The 20,625-nt window shown below is 42.0% G+C and overlaps 2 protein-coding genes across 8 annotated transcripts in view; one reads left to right on the top strand and one right to left on the bottom strand.

Moving 5' to 3' along the window:
* Positions 1-6,957, bottom strand: part of LOC149309339 (E3 ubiquitin-protein ligase RMND5A) — a 30,974-nt gene extending 24,017 nt beyond the window's left edge. Inside the window, exons 1-2 of one of the 3 annotated variants that reach the window (XM_089532259.1) lie at positions 6,700-6,764; positions 104-195 (exon numbers count right to left, since the gene is read on the bottom strand). In XM_089532259.1, the coding sequence (XP_089388385.1) occupies positions 104-116 (13 nt within the window). In that variant the 5' untranslated portion in view covers positions 117-195; positions 6,700-6,764. Of the gene's footprint in view, positions 1-103; positions 196-6,699 lie in introns of all 3 variants that reach the window. The other 2 variants (XM_089532258.1, XM_089532260.1) reach the window with 2 other exon arrangements.
* Positions 6,958-6,967: 10 nt separating this feature from the next.
* LOC149309337 (charged multivesicular body protein 3) overlaps positions 6,968-20,625 on the top strand; it is a 61,133-nt gene continuing 47,475 nt past the window's right edge. The window contains exons 1-2 of one of the 5 annotated variants that reach the window (XM_089532251.1): positions 6,968-7,073; positions 11,027-11,301. In XM_089532251.1, the coding sequence (XP_089388377.1) occupies positions 11,076-11,301 (226 nt within the window). In that variant the 5' untranslated portion in view covers positions 6,968-7,073; positions 11,027-11,075. Of the gene's footprint in view, positions 7,074-8,583; positions 8,600-10,508; positions 11,302-20,625 lie in introns of those variants that run through there. The other 4 variants (XM_089532253.1, XM_089532250.1, XM_089532249.1 and 1 more) reach the window with 4 other exon arrangements.

Here is a 20,625-nt window from a genome sequence, read left to right as displayed (position 1 = left end):
TTAAATTTCGAGGAGTTATACATCTTGCCCTACTTATCCATGGATTTTTTATTCACAGATTCAAGAAAATATTCCAAAAAGGTATAAATTCCAAATAGCAAACCTGGATTTTCCATTTTATATAAAGGACATCATTTTGCTGTGCCATTATATTTAATGGGACTTGAGCATCCAGGGATATTTTGAGTCCCAGTCCTGGGAAAAGAGTGGGATACAAATAAATATAACAAATATAATAAATAAATATCCTAGAACCAAACCACATCAGATAACAAGGACCCATTGTACTGTGGGAGAAAGAACTACAAGTTATAGTGGAATATAATTTATATTTCTTTAGCTAGCATTTGTAACATGTATGGAAAGTAGAAGGAAAATACAAAGAAAAATCATACAAACCCCAATTGCTGTCATGTAAGTACTTGGTTTTAAAATCTGAACACAGTACTGCTAAATATTCCTAACTGAGGAGTTTATCACATGGGGCGGATCCTGTGCAGAAACTGAATTTAAACTGGAAAACTGGGTAGGTTTGCAGGCAACGTTGGGGGTTAACCTGAAGAGAAAGTGGACAAAACCTGCAAAAGCGGGTTGATTTTCGCACGATGTAAAAGTTAATGAGCATTAACACGACATTAACCCAAATGGGAAAGTAGACAAAACCCACTCCTTTTTAGTTTTGGAAAATCTCTAAAGTAAAAAGGAGCAGGCTTTGTCAACTTTTCATTCAGGTTAATGTTGCATTATTGCTTATTAACCCCAACGTGTATGAAAACCAACCCACTTAATTAAGGTTTTTTTCCAGATTTTTTAATCCCATTCCTGCACGGGTTGCGTTCCACGTGATAAACTCCTTAAAAAAGAGGTCTTCCAAAGTGACCTTGTCAAATATACACAAGCAGCCATTAGTGAAACAAGAAAGCATAGCTAAACAGTTATGAGACTGTCAGGCATCTGAACCCTGGAAATAAAAGGGCTGCTAAACAAGGGTTCCATTACATTCCCTTCGTTTCTTCTCAAAGTTTGCAAGGATGAAAGAGATGTAAATTGTGCTGGGACCATAAGACATAGTGAAAGAATTTGAGACAGCTAATGAACTTGAATTTCATCTGTGAGATGCCTTGTCCAACCAAAGCAGAGTTCCAAAGCCAAACAACAGCTCCGTGCATGAAGTTAGAAAGTTTCAGAAAACATGGCAGTACAGAGGAGTTATGCTCAATCATGGAAACCAACAACAGGTTTCTTTTGGAAAACATAGGCCTGTTACAGACAGCCAAAATAAAGCTGCTTCGAGTCACTTTGGAGGTATGGTATTTCAATGATGCATGAGCCCTACGGGTCTGGAAGCTTCACCAAAGCTGCACTCCAGTCCTTAGGACTGGAGCATGGCTTTGGTGCGGCCTCTGGACTCTTAGGACGCATGTATCATTGAAATACCATACCTTCAAAGTGACTCGAAGCAGCTTTATTTTGGCTGTCTGTAACAGGCCATAGTCCCTGCAGTTTGGTGAAGCTTAACAGTATGTTTAAACTGTGAGGTGCAACGCAGAGTAACTGGGCTTCAATCATGTCCAATTTGTTGCAGTGGTTTCAATGAAAGCCAAGTTCAGCTAACACAGTCTGAATCCAACCTATAATATATAATGTAATTAGCACACACAGTGTGTATTAGTGTATACTAGATTTATGAGAAGTATAATTATTTTAGTTTTATTCAAGAAATGCATACAAATATTCCCATCTTAAGAAACCGAGAAGCAAGTTGCCACATCCAAGACACCATCTTGTGCACATATTTATATCAATACAAATCCAATTTAATTATCCAGTTGGGGCTCTGGTAGGTCATGAGGCAATAAGCAAATGCTTTAAATAAATAAATAAAATTCCTGCCAGTGTCTGAGCAGCAACATAAACACTCCCAAAATACTTTATATGGGGACTTTTAGATAGGTGAATTGAGATTTGCACATATAATTGGCAACAATTATAAATGAAATCTGACAAACACTGGTCAATGTAAAGAAGTATTTTCATTGTCCATTTTAAATCCTTTCTCATAATGTGTGGAGGGTTCAATAAATGAGAATTCTAAGGGCAAAATCCAGTTGTTAGGTAGTATTCACCTGGCCTTAATTTTGGTAGGCAAAAGATGTTTGAAGAATCAAACACTAAACACAAAACTTGTAAAAGCTAATACTGTATATACAGTCATGTATAAGACTAGAAATTTAGGTCAAAAATTGACTCAAAAAACCTGAGTCAACTTATCCATGCATCAATGTAAGTACTGTATCTTAACTCTTATTTGAAAGAAGGAACCATCTCCTGGTGAAAAGCAAGAGTATAATCTGTCCTGGAAACACCGACCCTCTCTACTCTCTCATCCATCCAGTCTTAAGAGTAAACACAAAGAGCAATGTCTGCTGGAATTTTACAAGTTCTTTGATATAGTTTTGCTTTGCTTCAACCTTTAGATCCCTTGCTATATGCTCCTACGTTTTATCCTCGACTTATCCATGGATCATATCAAAATCCATAATTTTGTCCCCAAAACTTGCCCTCGACTTATACATGAGGTTGACTTATAGTCAAGTATATACGGTAAGTAACTTTTGGAAATGATGGTGAGGTACTAGGCCACACCATCGTCATCCCTTACTCACATCTCAGAGTGGCACTACAGTGTAACTATTTGCTACTCACGAGTGCAGAATCTGTGAGAAGAAGCTGAAGCCAGTGAGTCATATCCTGGCAACTTACATGATTTATATATCTGTTGCTAACATTACATGATCTCTCGTGTTTATTCCCGAGGCTTACTTCCTTCTAGTACTTTAAAAGAAAAACAAGGAGAAATATAGCCCTTACTGATGGCTGCTAAATGTGACAAGCAATAAGTTTCATATCACCAGCCATTTCTATAATGCCAATTGGAAGGGCTTGCAGGAAGTGGGACAGCACACATACTACAGTACCCCATAACAAACCATTGCAATAAATAGCAAAGCCTTTCAAAAGTTCAGTAAGTTACCTAATATTAAACCAAACACTACTCTCAGAGAGGCAACAGAAGTGGGGGGGGGTCCTCCTCACTTGCAGAAGCATGCACCCTGAAATGAACTCAGTCACATCAGAGGTGAGAAAACAGAATGAATCCCTGAGAAACACGCACAGTATATAGTTTACCGACTGCTAAAAGCAAATTGAGGGAAAGGGGGACAAGATAAAGGAAGGGTGAGACTAAGGGCCTGAACAGACAGGGCAAAATAAAGCTCTTTGGGTAACTTTGTAGGTATGCTGTTTAAATAACATATACATTTTAAGAGGCCAGAAGCTGCGCCAAAGCTGCGCTCTAGTCTTTAAGACTGGAGTGTGGCTTTGGCGTGGCTTCTGGCCACTTAGGACACATGCACCATTTAAACAGCATACCTCCAAAGTTACCTGAAGCAGCTTTATTTTGTCCTGTCTGTTCGGACCCAAAGATACTGTAGGGGAAAGAATAAAACAGGCACAGACTGGGGGATGTGTGTTTGATATGAGAACTGCACAGGGAAGAAAGCAGATAAGAAGAAAATAATTTCACTGTACCATGGATGGCCAAAAGGACAAACATATGGGTCCTTGAACAGATCAAGCCTGACCTCTTCCTGGAAGCCAAGATGATAAAACTGAGGCTGTCATACTTTGACCACATCATGAAAAGTCTGGAATCTGGAACCATAAGCTAGATACTGGAATCATAAGCTAGATACTGGAATCATAAGCTAGATAGATGTGCAGTGCGCCCACATCTTACGCGGGTGCCTTTTACGCAGCTTCCAGCTTATGCTGGAAGCCCTATGCCATTTAATAAATGGCATGTGCACTGCCCCACCACCATGTGCATGAGCCCCATTATTCTCAATGAGACCTGAGTATAGGCGGAACTTGCCTTACATGGGGGCGTCCGGAACAGATCCCCGCATAAGGCAAGGGGCCACTGTACTCAATTAAGGTCACAAGCATGAATTTACAGGACCTAAGCAGAGCAGTGGAGGACAGGGGGTCTTGGAGATGCTTTATCTCCAGGTCACCATGAATCGGGGATGACTCAAAGGTAATTAACAACAACAACAAATTTAATTATTTCCTGCCTCTCTTCAAGGCTCAGGATGGAGTACCACATATTAAAATACAACAACTATACATATGCGTGTGTCTATACACACACACATGCACAGATATACTCTGGAGATCCAGGGTTCGATTCCCCACTCGGCCACGTAAACCATTGGGTAACCTTGGGCAAGTCACACTCTCTCAGCCCTAGAGGAAGGAAATGACAACCCTCCTCTGAAGAAACCTTACCAAGAAAACCCCATGACAGGGTCGCTGTAAGTTGGGACTGATATGAAGGCACCCAACAACAAATACACACACACACACACAGCAATAGCAAGTCCATTTCTATACTGCTTATCAGCAGCGTACTTAAGCACTCCGTAAGCGGTTTACAGTATGTAAGCCCCCAACAAACGCACCTCTCTAGAAATCTCTAGGTCCTCCAGTGCAACTCTGTGGCCAACTTCTGCCAGACATTGACCACAGAATTGCGCTGGAGGAGCTGCAGATGCCTAGTGGAGTGTTCTCTCTAGGAATCTCTAGGTTGAGAAGTCAAAGGCTTTTATGGCCGGCATCCATAGTTTTCTGTGGGTTTTGGGGGCTATGTGTCCATGTTCTAGAAGTGTTTCTTCCCGACGTTTCGCCAGCATCTGTGGCTGGTATCTTCAGAGAATCTCTAGGTTCTTCAGTGCGACTTTTGGTTAAAGTTAACCACAGAGTTGTGCCTAGAGATTCCTAGAGAGAACATATTAACAAAATCGAGGAATAATCAAAGCCGCAAAAGCCGAAGCCGCAAATGTGGATGAGTGCGTGTATATATACAGTGTGCCCGTTGTATACAAGGGGGACCTGTTCCAGACCTCCCTGCGTATGGCAAAAAACACAGGGCCTCAAGTCCCATTGATTTCTATGGCGCGTGCCATTTTAAGTCCCAGGCTTGCCATGCAGAGAAGCTTAAGTTCATGTATGGCTAACCAACGTGTGGAGCTGGCGGGCTGTATATGTGTCTGTATGTCAACATGTGTGTATGTATAATATATATTCATACAGTCAGCCCTCCCTATAGGTGGGCTTTCCTTCTGCGGCTTTGAGCTTACGCGGAAGGCAAGCCCCGGCAAAAGTAATGGGGCGCATACCCATGCTGTGTCAGCATGCGCCCCATTATTTTCTATGGGGCTTGAGCATAGGCTCTTTTCCCCATACGTGAAGGGGTCCGGAACGGATCCCCCGCGTATGGGGAGGTCAGGCTGTATATAAACATATGTATGTGTATATATGTATGTACATGTGTGTGTGTATAAATATGCATGTCTGCATATGTGTGTATATATATATATGTGTGTGTGTGTGTGTATACGTTTGTACGTGTATAAATATGTGTGTGTGTGTATAGAGAGAGAGAGAAAATGAGAGAGTGTGTGTATGGGTGCATATGTGTGTGTATGTGTGTGTGTAGAGAGAGAAAGAGTGTGTGTGTATGTATGGGTGTGTATATGTGTGTGTATAAACGTGTATATATATATATACATATGTGTGTGTGTATGCATTTGTATGTGAATATATATGTGTGTGTGTATAGTTTTGTGTGTGTGTATAGAGAGAGAAAGTGTGTGTGTGTGTGTATGGGTGTGTGTATGTGTGTGTGTGTGTGTATAGAGAGAGAGAAAGTGTGTGTATATACGTGTGTGTGTGTGTATGCATTTGTATGTGAATATATATGTGTGTGTGTGTATAGTTTTGTGTGTGTGTATAGAGAGAGAAAGAGTGTGTGTGTGTGTGTGTGTATGGGTGTGTGTATGTGTGTATAGAGAGAAAGTGTGTGTGTGTGTGTGTGTATGTGTGTGTATATACGTGTGTGTGTGTGTATGCATTTGTATGTGAATATATATGTGTGTGTGTGTATAGTTTTGTGTGTGTGTATAGAGAGAGAAAGTGTGTGTGTGTATGGGTGTGTGTGTGTGTGTGTATAGAGAGAAAGTGTGTGTGTGTATGTGTGTGTATATACGTGTGTGTGTATGCATTTGTATGTGAATATATATGTGTGTGTGTATAGTTTTGTGTGTGTGTGTGTGTGTAGAGAGAGAAAGAGTGTGTGTGTGTGTGTGTATATGTGTGTGTGTACATGTACGTATATATCCGTGTGTATGTGTATGTATGTGTGTGTACGTGTTTGTATGTGAATATATATGTGTGTGTGTATAGTTTTGTGTGTGTGTATAGAGAGAGAAAGTGTGTGTGTGTGTGTGTGTGTATGGGTGTGTGTATATGTGTGTGTTTGTGTGTGTGTACGTGTACATATATATCTGTGTGTGTGTATATATGTGTGTATATGTGTTTGTATGTGAATATATATGTGTGTGTGTATGTATAGTTTTGTGTGTGTGTGTGTATAGAGAGAGAAAGAGTGTGTGTACATGTACATATATATCCGTGTGTCTGTATGTATGTGTGTGTACGCGTTTGTATGTGAATATATATGTGTGTGTGTGTGTGTGTGTGTGTGTGTGTGTGTATCCGTGTGTAGCCCCGTGTGTGGAAGCTGCCTGAGGAGGGCCAGGGGAGGAGGAGGCGGAGGAGTTCCGGCGGGGCACATACTCTCGCTCTGGAGGATCTCCCGGCGCAGCCCCGCCACGTACTGGATCAGCTCCTCCAGGCTCCGCTCGCACAGCTGCCCGTAGCCCGAGAACTTCTGCAGCACCTTCTCCAGCTCCCGCTCCACCGTCACGCACTGGTCCATCCTCCCCTCGCCTTCGCCCCCCGACGACGGCGAGAGCCCTCCGGACACAACCGACGCCAACGGCAGCCCAGGAGGGAAAGCGGGACGGCGGCGGCGGAGGCGGCGGCGGCGGCGGTGGTGGTGGTTGTTGTTTTGGCAGGCAGCGCGGTAGACAGGCGGGGTCCTTCTTCGCGAAGGGTTGGAGCTGCGTCACCGGAAGCAGCCCGTTTGGGAGGATGCACGCCTCATAGAGGTAGGAAAGGGTAGAGGGACCCAAAGGTAAAACTTGCGGGTTCTTTTAGAGCAGTGGTCCCCAAACTGTGCCCTTGAAGAGATTGTGGACTTCAGCTCCCAGAAGCCTCAGCCATGTTGGCCAGTAGTCTGGGATTCTGGGAGATGAAGTCCAAAATCCCTTAAAGAGCACCGTTTGGGGACAAGTTTGAGTGTTGGGCTACGACTCAAAGAGACCAGGGTTCGAATCCTGGCTCAGCCAGGAAACCCACTGGTTGACCTTGGGCAAGTCACACTCTCTCAGCCGCACTAGATAGCAATGGCAAACCTCCTCTGAGGAAACTTGCTTTAAAAACCCCATGATGGGGGTCGCCCTAAGTCGGAAACAACTTGAAGGCACACAGGAACAACAAAAACAGCAACTGAATATGTAGGAATTCCAAAAGTACAGCAGAACCTGAATGCCTCTAAGCTCAAGGAGTTCCTTCTGGGCTTAAAAAGTGACTGTTTGGGTGAACTTTAGACCCTTGTAACAACACTGAATATCCCATTAGTTTCTACAGACAGTTGTCATTCCTTCCTATGGCAGTGCTTCACAAACTTTGGTCCTTTGGTGGTTTTTATGGACTTCAGCTCCCAGAAGCCCTTGCCAGCTTGGTCAATGGTTAGGAATTCTGGGAGCTGATGTCCAAAACAAAAAATTAGAGGACCAACGTTTGGGAAGAGATTGGGAAGGGCTCCCAAACGGACCTGGAGGCAGAGGACTCTGTGTGGAGCTAGGCCTGTTGCTCTACAATGGATAAACAGCCAGAGACTAGCGCATTCGAATCAGGCAGTACTATAGACAGCTAAAGTTGGCGTCCAATTAGAATGCCTGACTGTTTTGAGCGAAGTGCCTAAGAGAGGGGGGTCCTTTGACGGATGGCTCTCGCGGAGGGGGCGGGGCGTCCATTGTGGGGGCGTGGCCAAGTTTGTAAACAGAGGCGGAGAAGCGGAAGTGACCTCTTCAGTGAACTTACGTCACTTCCGTTGGCCAGCCTTGCTTTTTCTGAGTCCAGCCTGCCTTCAAGTTGCCTTATGGCGACCCCATTGATTCCATAGGGCTTTCTTAAGCAAGGAATGCTCAGAGGTGGTTTTGCCCGTTCCTTCCTCTGAAATACAGTCTACAAGCATCTAGCCTTCACTGTCGGTCTCCCATCCAAGTCCCAACCAGGGCTGACCCTGCTTAGCAACCAAAATCAGACAGGATCCCTTGCTACTCCTTTTCTCGAGACACTTCATGAATGATGTCATGATGCATTGTTCTGAATAGGAATAGCCCCCTCTTCCCTATTAAAGAGGGTATATCTGAATAAAACCAGTCTGGAAGACATGAGAACCAACAAATGGTTTGAGTGTTGGGAGTAGGACTCTGGGAGACCAGGGCTTGCATTGAGTAGGAGACCAGATGGAAAACCATGGGTAAATCACAGTCTCTCAGGCGTCACCAGCACAAACTTTGAGTAAATCTTGCCAAGAGGTTTAGCCTGGAGAAGAGAAGGTCAAGAGGTGATATGATAGCCCTCTATAAATACTTGAAGGGATGTCATATTAAGGAGGGAGCAAGCTTGTTTTCTGCTGCTCCAGAGAACAGGACCCAATGGAGCAATGGATGCAAGCTGCAGGGAAAGAGATTCCAGCTCAACATTAGGAGGAACTTCCTGACAGTAAGGGCTGTTAGACAGTGGAACAAACTCCCTCAAAGTGTAGTGCAGTCTCCTTCCTTGGAGGTCTTTAAACAGAGGCTGGATGGCCATCTTTCTCAATGCTTTGATTGAGAGTTCCTGCATGGCAGAATAGGGTTGGACTGGATGGCCCTTGCGGTCTCTTCCAACTCCGCTATGGTCTAGCCTCCAACTATACTAATGCCATCCCACTTTCTCAGCTGCCTGGAACATGTCTTAAAAGTCCTGAGCACACTGCAGAAATAACCCCATCCGAGACTGCTTTAACTGCTATGGCTCAGTCCTATGGGATCCTGGGAATGTAGTTTATTGCGGGGCCAAAGTTCTCTGACAGAGAAGGCTAAATGTCTCACAAAAGAAAGGGATCCCAAGAGCTATATCAGAGAACTGTATAGTAGCAAACACACTGATCTGTAAATTTGAATCGTAGACTCCTTGGTTCATATTTTCTTGGTGAACAAGCTATGTTTAAAAGTTGTACATGTGTGGAGTGTAGCTAACAGACCTAGGAAACGTTCCTACAACAGCAGCAGCAACAAAAAGATGGTAGTGACAAGTACCAGAAAGGATAAGATGCTTATAGTAAGAATAAGAAGTTAGTGACTTGAATTTTAGTTGAATCAGAATTGAGGGAATCTTTGTTGAAACTCAAGGATAAAAATGACCAAGGCTATTTTATTTAGTTGGAGCATAACTAAGGGTCTTAATGTCAGGAAAACAGCGGAAGTTAAATGATTAGATTTAGAACTTGATGATATATATACTGTCGAAAGGACTGAATGAGTTATGAAAATGTTATATATGTATTGAGAATTAGGAAATGAGAACTGAGCGCTTGCAAACTTATTTAAAATTATATGTGTGCGTGTGTGTAATTTTATAAATGTACAAACTCTGTTCTCATTTCATAATTCTCAATACTATATACATATATATATATATATTATAAATTTAGAAGCACTGTTCTCATAATTCTCAATACGTATATATATATATATAATATATATATATAATAAGCTCTAAGTTCTCATTTCATAATTCTCAATACTATATATATATATATATATATATATTATAAATTTAGAAGCACTGTTCTCATAATTCTCAATACGTATATATATATATATATATATATAATATATACATAATGTTATAAGCTCTCAGTTCTCATTTCATAATTCTCAATACATATATATGTATTATAACACACACAAACACACACATATATATATATATAATTTCATAAATTATACATATATATTACAATTATGTGTTTGTATTAAAAATATAAATATAATTTCATACATTTACAAGCTCTTTTCCCACTGTCCCCACCCTCAACACACATACATTTTACACAACCCCATGAAGTCCTTTCAACAGCATAGATCATAAAGTTCCAAATTTAATAATTTAACACACACACACACACACACACACACAGACAGACAGACAGACAGACAGACAGATAGAGCTAGAGCTAGAGATAGAGATAGAGATAGAGATAGAGATAGAGATATATAATATAGAAAGCCCCAGGACAGAGTCACACACAAGAACAAGCAACGCAGCTCCTGGGGAAGTTCCTTTTCCTGGGGACTACCATTCCCAGAATCCCTCAGCCAGCCCCAGCAAAAGGAACTTCTCTAGGGAAAGGAAGAGGAGGCCTGTGGGGCTGCCCCAGCTTCTCAGCCTCTTAAGGCCCAGCCTCCATTTCCTCTCCTCCTCTTTCCTCCTCCCTTCGCGGCTGTCCACCGAAGTAGACGTCACTTGTTGTGTCTCCTCCGGTTCGGGCTCTGCTCCACCGAAGGCGGAGGAGGAAGAAGAAGAGAGGGAAGGAGGCCACGGTGGTCCCTCTCTTTCTCTGCCTGGGGCCCTGCTCCGCCATTAAAGGGGGCTATAAGTGGACGATTAGCAGTGACTGAGAAACCAGGCCTTCCTTTTGGAGCCTCAGCCCTAAACACCCAGTGATCTCCCTCCCTTTTGAGGGTCCACACTGGACAAAGCTCCCGCTTCCATCCCGGTTTTGGAGCCCTGCTTCTGTCTTTGGGAGGACTTTATTCTTGCCCCCATTGTCTATGGAGTGTGATGGTTCCTGGACACCTCTGAGAAGAAGGAACTTATAAGAGACACCCCTAATAATCCTATTGAAGGGTTGGTTATGAATGCCCAGCGCCCTTCCTCTCCTCCTCCTCTTCCTCCTCCTCCATTGGGACCTTTCTTCTCCTCTTGTTTCTCTTTTTGTCCCTAGGATTGATTGACTCTCTGCTGCAGAGACACAGACAGACAGAGGAGCCAAGATGTGGCTGAAGCTCTTTTTCCTGCTGCTTTACTTCTTGGTCCTCTTCATCCTGGCCAGGTTCTTTGAGGCCGTCGTCTGGTACGAGACGGGCTTCTTCGCCACCCAGCTGGTGGACCCCGTGGCCCTGAGCTTCAAGAAGCTGAAGACCATCTTGGAGTGCCGGGGCCTCGGCTACTCGGGGCTCTTGGAGAAGAAGGATGTCAGGGAGCTGGTGGAGAAGTCGGGTGAGGAAAGCACATACTTTTTGCAAGGGGATGTGCTGCAGCAACTGGCAGTGCGCTCGGCCCTCCGCCTTTGCGGGTTTGATAGCCGCGGATTTGATTCGGTGGATACGTTCTCTCTAGGGGTATCTAGGTCCTCCGGCACAACAACTCTGTGGTCAGCTTTGACTAAAGGTTGCACCAAAAGACCTAGAGGCCTGTTACAGACAGCCAAAATAAAGCTGCTTTGAGTCACAGTGGAGGTATGGTGTTTCAATGATGCATGCGTCCTAAGAGTCCAGACGCCACACCAAAGCTGCACTCCAGTCCTTAGGGCTGGAGCGTGTCCTTGGTGCAACTTCTGGACTCTTAGGATGCATGCATCATTGAAACACCATACCTCCACTGTGACTCGAAGCAGCTTTATTTTGGCTGTCTGTAACAGGCTAGAGATTCCTAGAGAGAATACTGTACTGGGCCTTTGTAGCTCCTTCAGAGCAGTTCTGTGTTCAGTGTCTGTTGGACGTTGACCACAGAGTTGCACTGGAGGACCTAGAGATCCCTAGAGAGAATACTCTACTAGGCATTTGTAGCTCCTCCAGCGCAGTTCTATGGTTAGTGTCTGTTGGACGTTGACCACAGAGTTTCCCTAGAGGACCTAGAGATCCCTAGAGAGAATACTCTACTAGACATTTGTAGCTCCTCCAGAGCAGTTCTATGGTCAGTGTCTGTTGGACGTTAACCACAGAGTTGCACTGGAGGACCTAGAGATCCCTAGAGAGAATACTCTACTAGGCATTTGTAGCTCCTCCAGAGCAGTTCTATGGTTAGTGTCTGTCGGACGTTGACCACAGAGTTTCCCTGGAGGACCTAGAGATCCCTAGAGAGAATACTCTACTAGGCATTTGTAGCTCCTCCAGAGCAGTTCTATGGTTAGTGTCTGTCGGACGTTGACCACAGAGTTTCCCTGGAGGACCTAGAGATCCCTAGAGAGAATACTCTACTAGGCATTTGTAGCTCCTCCAGCGCAGTTCTATGGTCAGTGTCTGTCGGACATTGACCACAGAGTTGCACTGGAGGAACTAGAGAGAATACTGTACTAGGCATTTGTAACTCCTCCAGCGCAGTTCTATGTTCAGTGTCTGTCGGACGTAGACCACAGAGTTGCACTGGAGGACCTAGAGATTCCTAGAGAGGCGTCCTCTCAGGTAAAAACATGGTGTTTTTGTTATTTGCAGTTTTTCCATATTCACAGGGGACCTGTGCCCCTAACCCTAGCGAATATGGAGGGACAAGTGTACTTGCCCATAGGGAAACCATACTTGCCCTTAGGGAAACATTGGGGAATACTTGCCCATAGAGAAGCATTGGAGAACACTTGCCCATAGAGAAGCATTGCAGGATTCTTGCCCATAGGGAATCATAAGGGAATATTTGCCCATAGGGGATCATTGGGGAATACCTGCCCATAGAGGATCATTGCAGAATACTTATCCATAGAAAAGCATTGGACAATACTTGCCCATAGAGAAACATTGCAGAATACTTGCCCACAGGGAATCATTGGGGAACGTTTGCCCACAGGTAATCATTGGGGGAACATTTGCCCATAGAGAAACACTGGACAATACTTGCACATAGGGAGACATTGAGGAACACTTGCCCATAGAGAATTATTGGAAAATACTTGCCCATAGGGAATCATAAGGGAATACTTGCCCATAGAGGATAATTGGATAATATTTGCCCATAGAGAATCACTGGAGAACACTTTTGCCCTTAGGGGAACTTTGGGAAAAACCTAAGAAACATCTCCAATGTTTTTCTGTATGGTTTCCTTATGGGCAAGTGCTGCCATTTGTTTTAGTAAGTCCCATTTGCAAGACTTCTTCTTCTCTCTCTCTCTCTCTTTCTCTTTGTCTCTCTTGATTTTTTAGCATTGCTACTTCCCTCTGGAAATCCAAAACACACTGCAGAAAGAACCCAGTTTGCTATATGACCTGTTGGACAAATAAAATGGATGTTTGGGGGGGGGGGTGCGTAAGAGTGATGCATATTTAAAGACTTTCCTCAGATTGCAGAAAACAGATTTGGTTTTTTTGTTATTTACTAGCAGCTAAACCAAATTTTTGCTATAGTCTTAAAAACTATATATTCCCCTCCTTTTGCAAAATTTTCTGTTTTAGGATTGGCAAATTTGAATCCAGTCACTTGCAAAAAAAACAACAACAACGCAGAATTTCAGCATCTCATTGTCAATATGAATGTGCTAGATTAGTCTTAGTTTTCAAGATGCGAGTGATGATTAGAAGTCTTGTTTGTTAGATGTTTTTATCATTATTATTGTATTTTATTGATGGTTCTTTTAGAAATGTTGTGCCTTGTTCTTTTTATACTGCTGCTTATTCACCGGACCAGTACCAAATTGTGACAGTTTTTAGCTTGTAGCAATAACATTTACTTACTTACTTTTTTGTTATTTATATTTTTTTAATATGTCCCACTTCCAGTTTAAAGGCTGCCTAACTGGTTTAGGATTAAGTCCAGATTAAGGAGAAAATCAAACTAAAATATTAATCAGCAGAGCTTAATTATTATTTAATACCTGTTCTGCAGCCACTCACTCACTTGCGATTGCTGCTTTCTGTTCCACTGTGTCCAAAATAGACTGCACAAATAATCCAGTGTGAGACCACTTTAACTGCCCCAGCTCAGTGCTAGGGAAACCTGGGAGTTGTAGTTTATTGTGGCACCAGAGCTCTCTGCAGATTTTTGCAGTGTCTTTTGGACCTCTGTTGAGTTTTTACTTTGCCAAATAGCTACATGCTACATATTTATCCGTTGTGTAGCAATCCTAGAGAGAAATTCCTAACAGCCTTGCTGCCAATCGACAGTTGGAGCTCTATTGTAGATTCGGTTCAGTTTCTTTTAAATGATATTAGTGACTGTGGTCCAAAATACACTGCGGAAATAATCCAGTTTGAGATTGCTTTAACTGCCCTGGCTCAATGCTGGGGAATCCTGGGCACTGTAGTTTTGTAAGACATTTAGCTTTCTCTGTAAGAGAGCTCTGGTATCACTATAAACTACAATTCCCTGGATTGACTATCACCAAACCAGGGCAGTTAAAGCATGTCAAACTGTATTATTTCTACAGTGTGTTTTGAACCTGTGTAACACACAAAGTGGCTCTTTTTGCCTTAGCAGAAGAAAAAAAAGATTAGGAAGAGAGAATTAAATAAAAATGCTATAAATTGCCAAAGTATTAATCTGATTTTTATGATGGCATTGTAGAAGTTTACCAATAACTGGAAAGGTTTTTTATCTTACATCACCAGTAATTTTAACTACATGTTAAATGATGGGATTCTTTTTGCTCTTTTGTACTTTTGTGCCTTTTGTTTTAAATGTTCTGTGTATTTTGAAAAGCTTTTTGTCATTGCCTTTGGTTAGCACAATAAACATGCTTTGACTTGGGGCAAAAATAGCTGTAGTGCACAAGCGCATTTGGTGAAAGGCATAGAAGAACCTTGAAACGCATCAGGGGTGGCTTACTGTCTTGAAATAAGTAATATCTGTGGGTGGGTGATAAGACTATTCAGCCCAGCCTCTAAAACTACTTAACTGTATCAGAATGCCCACAGTCACTGTTATCACATAATTTCAAGTACTTCAAGCTCAGTAGAGGATAATGCTAAATAAAAAGGGTTTCAGTAATAGCAGGAATGACCCCAAAGTTGAAATGTATCCAGACTCTTCAGAGAGAATTGCTGAAATATGGCTGGCAAGGAAAACCTACTGCACAGCAGCACAGAGGGGAAAAGAAATTCTGTCCATGTGCAGATGAAAAATGGTCAAGGGCTATGACTGAACTTCATTTAGTTTTATCTGAAAAAAAATTAATAGGAATTAGAAAATGAAACGTGTCGTTGTCGTAAACCTTACAATGATCATTACTGTTCTGTATCTTCACCAGTGCCTACTTTGATTTTGGTTTCTGCTCAGAAGCGTAGCCTGTATGCCAAGATTAAGTAGCGGCATTATTAGGCTGCTTACAGCCTGCTTCTTTGCATGTTGACTTGGAGGTAGATCCTGATGACTTCAGTGTAAGCAAGTGTGCCCACAGTTGCAGTTTTCCAGTGCAATCTCAGCATATTTACATAAAAGTCCCTTTTGAGGTCAGTGAGGTTTGCTCTCTAGAAAATAATAGTTTCAGTATACTGTTCAATACAACAAGTGAAGGAACTTCTGTCTATTAGGTGTTTTCCATAGGTTGCTAAAATGAATACCCACCTTGTTTGGGGGCAGCTAGCTTACACATTTTAAACTGCTTAGGGAGTGCTTAAGTGCACTATAAGCGGTCTAGCAACGTACTTGCTATTGCTGTCCACCAGGAGACAAAGTTTTGTGTAATGTATTTGCCGAAGTAAAAGTGCTTTCAGAGAAAACACAGAAAAGAGTTTCCTTGGTTGTAAGGATTTGTTTGCAGAGTGAGGTGTGTCAAAGGTGTAGCTGCTTCAGGCAAATATTTTTTAATATCCTCTCCTCCTAAGCATACTTCCCTAGTGACTCTGAACACTTCAAGGTAGCTAGATGCCAATAAATGTAATAAATAGTAGTTTGGTGGTGTAAATGCTTGCCTACCAACAGTAATAGTCAGCTGAACTAAATTAATGTGACTAATGGCTTGATGTCCCTGGATGCACTGATCTGTTAAGCATGCAGGTGCAAGGATTCACTACCTATGCATATCATCATTCCTGCAAAACTTGAGATGTATGAGTGGCAATCCTGGCTTTCAGCTCCTGCATACGTTTTTGAGTTAAATCCTTGGATTAGGAACATAGAAAAGTGTTTTATGCCAAATCCGGCCATTGGTCTGCATTTCTCAGAGGGATTGTCACTTTCTGGAAAGTCAAGGAAGAGGAAATTGGTCAGGGGAATTGGTCAGAAATCAGGAAAAAAGAGGGGAGCTGTGACTAAGGGCCCAAAGAGACAGGCCAAAATAAAGCTGCTTCGGGTCACTTTGGAGGTATGCTGTTTAAATGACACATGCATTTTAAGAGACCAGAAACTGTGCCAAAGCTGTGCTCCAGTGCTTAAGACTGGATATATTAAGATATATAATCTGAATATGTGGCAGTTAGATTAGAGAAGCAGAAGAACATGAGTGCAATATAATGGTGCACACATTCCGTAATATGGTTGTAGGATCCTGAAAAAGTGTATTTTCAAAATCATATTGCCATATTATAGTTGTTAACAGTGAAACGTAATAAAATGATCTTGCGTGTGATAGTATCGTTTCTCACGAAGAAGCTGAGTGGCTCCTTGCGGCTGGATAATTTGTATATTTAAAAAAACTAGAATCAATTTCAGTTGATTTGATGACATGAATGTTTTGACAGAAGTCAGCAAATGGTAATTGTCTGGACTTAAAGTCTAAACATTGGCCTGTTACAGACTGCCAAAATAAAGCTGCTTGGGGTCTCTTTGGAGGTATGCTATTTAAATGATGCTTGGGTCCTAAGAGTTCAGAGGTCGCGCCAAAGCCACACTCCATTCCTAAGCACTGGAGTGCAGCTTTGGTGCAGCTTCCAGATTCTTTGGATGCATGCATCATTTAAACAGCATGCCTCCAAAGAGACCCCAAGCAGCTTTATTTTGGCAGTCTGTAACAGGCCATTATTTCTTCTAGCCAGCTGTAAATCCTGTCTAGCCCTATTGTACGGTCAACAGTAAAACTTAGATTGGTTTCTGGAATTAGATTTTATATGTAGAGTTCGAAATTAGATTTTGTATTTGCATGTTAGTAAAAGGAAAGGTTCCTCAAAATGTTGTTTTTTGTTTTGTTTGATTTTTGAATATACAGTTTAGGTTAGTTATCTCTATTTCCTACTTCTGTAAAAAAAAATGATGGCAAACAAGAATCCCTCTTTGTTCTTGTTTAGTGATTATTTGTATTGAAATTTCCATTTTGGTCTAAAATTTAGTGGTGTTTCAAAATGTTTTTTCAGTTACTAGTCAGTGTTCAAAGCAGTTCATGTTTTAGCTCCAGTCTTGAAACTGAATTTCAGTACTCATGTAGTTTTTAAAACAATTCCCAGTTCAGACACGTATAATTAGCATGAGGGAGAATAAGTTCAACAGTCAGCCTACCTGTTCCAGGGCTAAATTCAACATTATGCTGTTGGGCTCAGTGGAACTTCCTTCTCCTTCCCTCCCCTCTGCACCACCTGAAAAGCTGCTCTGGAGGGTTTCCCAGCCAATGTTTAAGGCACAGCATGGCTGCAATGGTGGTCTCCCCGCTTCTGCTGGAGTGTGAAGTTCTGCCAGCAGAAGTCCACTTTGACCCCACACTTTGTTGGCAGTGGTTTCACTTGCTAAAACATTAGTAGGCCATTTCAGGGATAGTGTATGATTATTCTGCAAAAAATTAAGAAACTAGCAGATAAGGCTAGCATGTTTGAAGATGACAGGTAATGTTTTTTGTGAATGCATAATCACATCGATATGCAACCTTTCTGTTTTGAAAACCTGAAATCTAGTAATAGTAAAACGGTTGAGGGAAAACAAGCCTGAATTAAAGATATCAAAAGATGCTTTAAGATGACTTTAGTACCAAAAAAAAAGGGAAAAGAAAGAAACAGGAGCATCAAAGTAAAGTTCCTCTCAATTTGCACAACACCCAAGCCTTCATGCATAAGGCTTTTATGCAGTGCTGGGGCCGCAAGTAATAAAGGAGCTCAATGAGCTTCTTAAGGAAAAGTGTTCTGAAGCATGGGCACAGTGAGTGAAGATAGTACTAGTCCACTTGATCTCTGATGCTATGAGGATATGGAACAGGACCCAGTGAGTATAGATCGACATGGGAAGAAGCCATGTTTAAAATATTCTGGTTCTAGGTAACTCAAGTCAGTGTGGCTATTTTTGAATTGGTCCAGAATCAAATAGGAAGCCAACAAAGATAATACAACACTGGCTTTGTATTCCTCATGATTTCTTGCTTTTGTGTGCCTTATGTTGTTTCTTATGATGACCATAAAGCGAACCTATCATGAGGTTTTCTTGGCAAGTTTCATCAGAGGAGATTTGCCATTACCATCCTCTGAGGCTGAGGGAGTGTGACATACCCAAGGTCATCTAATCGGCTTACATGGCCGAGCTAGGATTCAAATCCTTGTTTGCAGACTCATAGTCCTGCGCTCAAGCCACTACACCATGCTGCATCATTCTTATTAAATTCTCACTAGGTTTTTGTGTAAAGCAGTAGGGTCTACATTTTGTGAAAGGCAGTTCCTCGTAGATATGGTACAGTAATTCAATCTGGAATGCAATAAGACTACATAACCATAGATAGATCAAACTTTAGCAAGCAAGGACATGGCTGGTGTACCAACCACAGCAGAAAAAGGCATTATTGGTAATGTATGTTCTTTGAGCTGCCAGAAGCTCAGGAAATTTCACAAGCTGTTGCCATTAACTTGCTCTTTTAGGAGAGAGCAGCTCCATCCCAAACAGATTGTACACATCCATTCATTTTCCTCTGAGCATTTCCTTCGTTGGTTTAAGCTTCAGTAATTTTGTTCACAAAAGGAAATCCAGAAACACATATCCAGTCCCTTAACAAACTGTCTGGATAGTCTCAATGAAAGATTTCATTCTATAAATATGCAGGCCTGTGGAACTTCATAAACCAGAGGTTAGAAGATAGAGCTGCAGTAAGGTAGAGCTGCAATCTATCAGCATTGCCATCTGTTTACCTGCTTTCAAGGGTAGGCTGGATTGCTAGAACAGACAAAATCCCACTTCTCTGATTATATGAATCACCTGATAGTAACATCTTGCTCTTTTCTGAGTGAGCTCAGTGTACTGACCCTCATTGCAAACCTGTGGAATTAATTCATGCCTAGATTTTCATCTGAATTTGGTGAAAATGAGATTTAGGGTCACTATTTGGGATCACAAAACAGTGCTCTGTCCATGACAATATAGACTTGGCCTAAATCCCTTCTCAGGTACTGCAGGTGAAGCAATACAAGAATTCTGAAATGGTACTAATTTGTCAAGCTAGAAGATCAAATGCAAAAAGCTCCTTTTTTTGGAACTTGTTAAGCTGTGAAGTGGGTTCAGGGAGTCAGAGAAGATGTGACATAATTTAAATGAAGAAGGAAAACCTAAATGTAAAGAACGACAGAGAATATTCACACAGAATTAAATTGAACATAAAACTAAATCTAGTACATAGGGCTCTATTGACATACCAAGTTCTCATTGATTCAGTGGGACTGCTCTGATTAGAGAAAACAATTAGACTTTGGACTCATACTTTTATATTACATATTTAGTGCTGTCTTGTACATCATTGTTTTTTGATGAAGTTTATAATATATACTAATAGTGAGCTTAGTTCTAGTCCTGAAATAGTCAAAACAGCACTATCCATTTTTAAAGTGAAAGGTATCTAATGGTTGAAAAAAGTCCAAAGGTTTACACTAATAGAAAAACACTTTGGACAGTTTGCTATCAGTGAACTTTACTCCTGAAGTTATCCTACATAATCAGCATTTACACACGTGTAACATGAAGCCATTGTGTTGCTTATCGCTTGGTTTGTATGACGGTTTGAAAAGAATGATGTACTTCTTCCATCCGTTTGTACTGCCCCATAGTTAGGATGTTGTAATGAGACTAAGGCCCAAAACACAAGGGCCAAAAGAAGCAGCTTCCAGCCATTTTTAGAGTGTGGTGTTTACATGACGCCAAAGTGGCCAGAAGCTGCTCCGTGGCCACCAAAGGGAGCCCGAAGCCACCACAAAAGGAGTTGGTATAAAATTCTTTTGCGGCTTGGAACTGCAAGTGGCAGCCCGCTTTGGGAGCGGGTCATACGGTCACCAAGGTCCCACCCCAATTGCGGCCGGAGTGGCTGGAGACTGCTCCTTCTTGACTGTCTGCTTCACCCCTAAGACATCCTGGTTGAAGTCCTCCTGAGCCATGAAACTCACTGGATGACTTTGGGCCAGGCAGTCTCCCTTACAGTAACCTGTTTCATGGAGTTATTGTGAGGATAAAGATGGGAGAGGAGCGTCTTGCTTCACCAGCAGATTAATAAATAAAGGGTACATATAATGGTTCAATCCATGTTCTCTTGGCATTTGGCCTATCGGAGACTCACATAACGGAGTAGGAGAAGCCAAACTAATGCTTGGATACTTTGGTTCTGGACAGCAGGAAAACTAGTAATGGCATTTTTATTAATCAGCCAGTATCTGCTGTCCGATTTTTTTTTTACAATGTCTTTCTTAGTAGTAGTTTACATTAATATTCGACACTGAAGTGTTCAATTCA

Source organism: Sceloporus occidentalis, unplaced genomic scaffold (assembly GCF_023333645.1).
Source record: "Sceloporus occidentalis isolate IW3139 unplaced genomic scaffold, rSceOcc1.0.p SCAF_7, whole genome shotgun sequence".
NCBI lineage: Eukaryota > Metazoa > Chordata > Lepidosauria > Squamata > Phrynosomatidae > Sceloporus > Sceloporus occidentalis.
The sequence above is the reverse complement of the archived record's forward strand: the minus strand, read 5'-3'. Positions and strand labels throughout refer to the sequence as shown.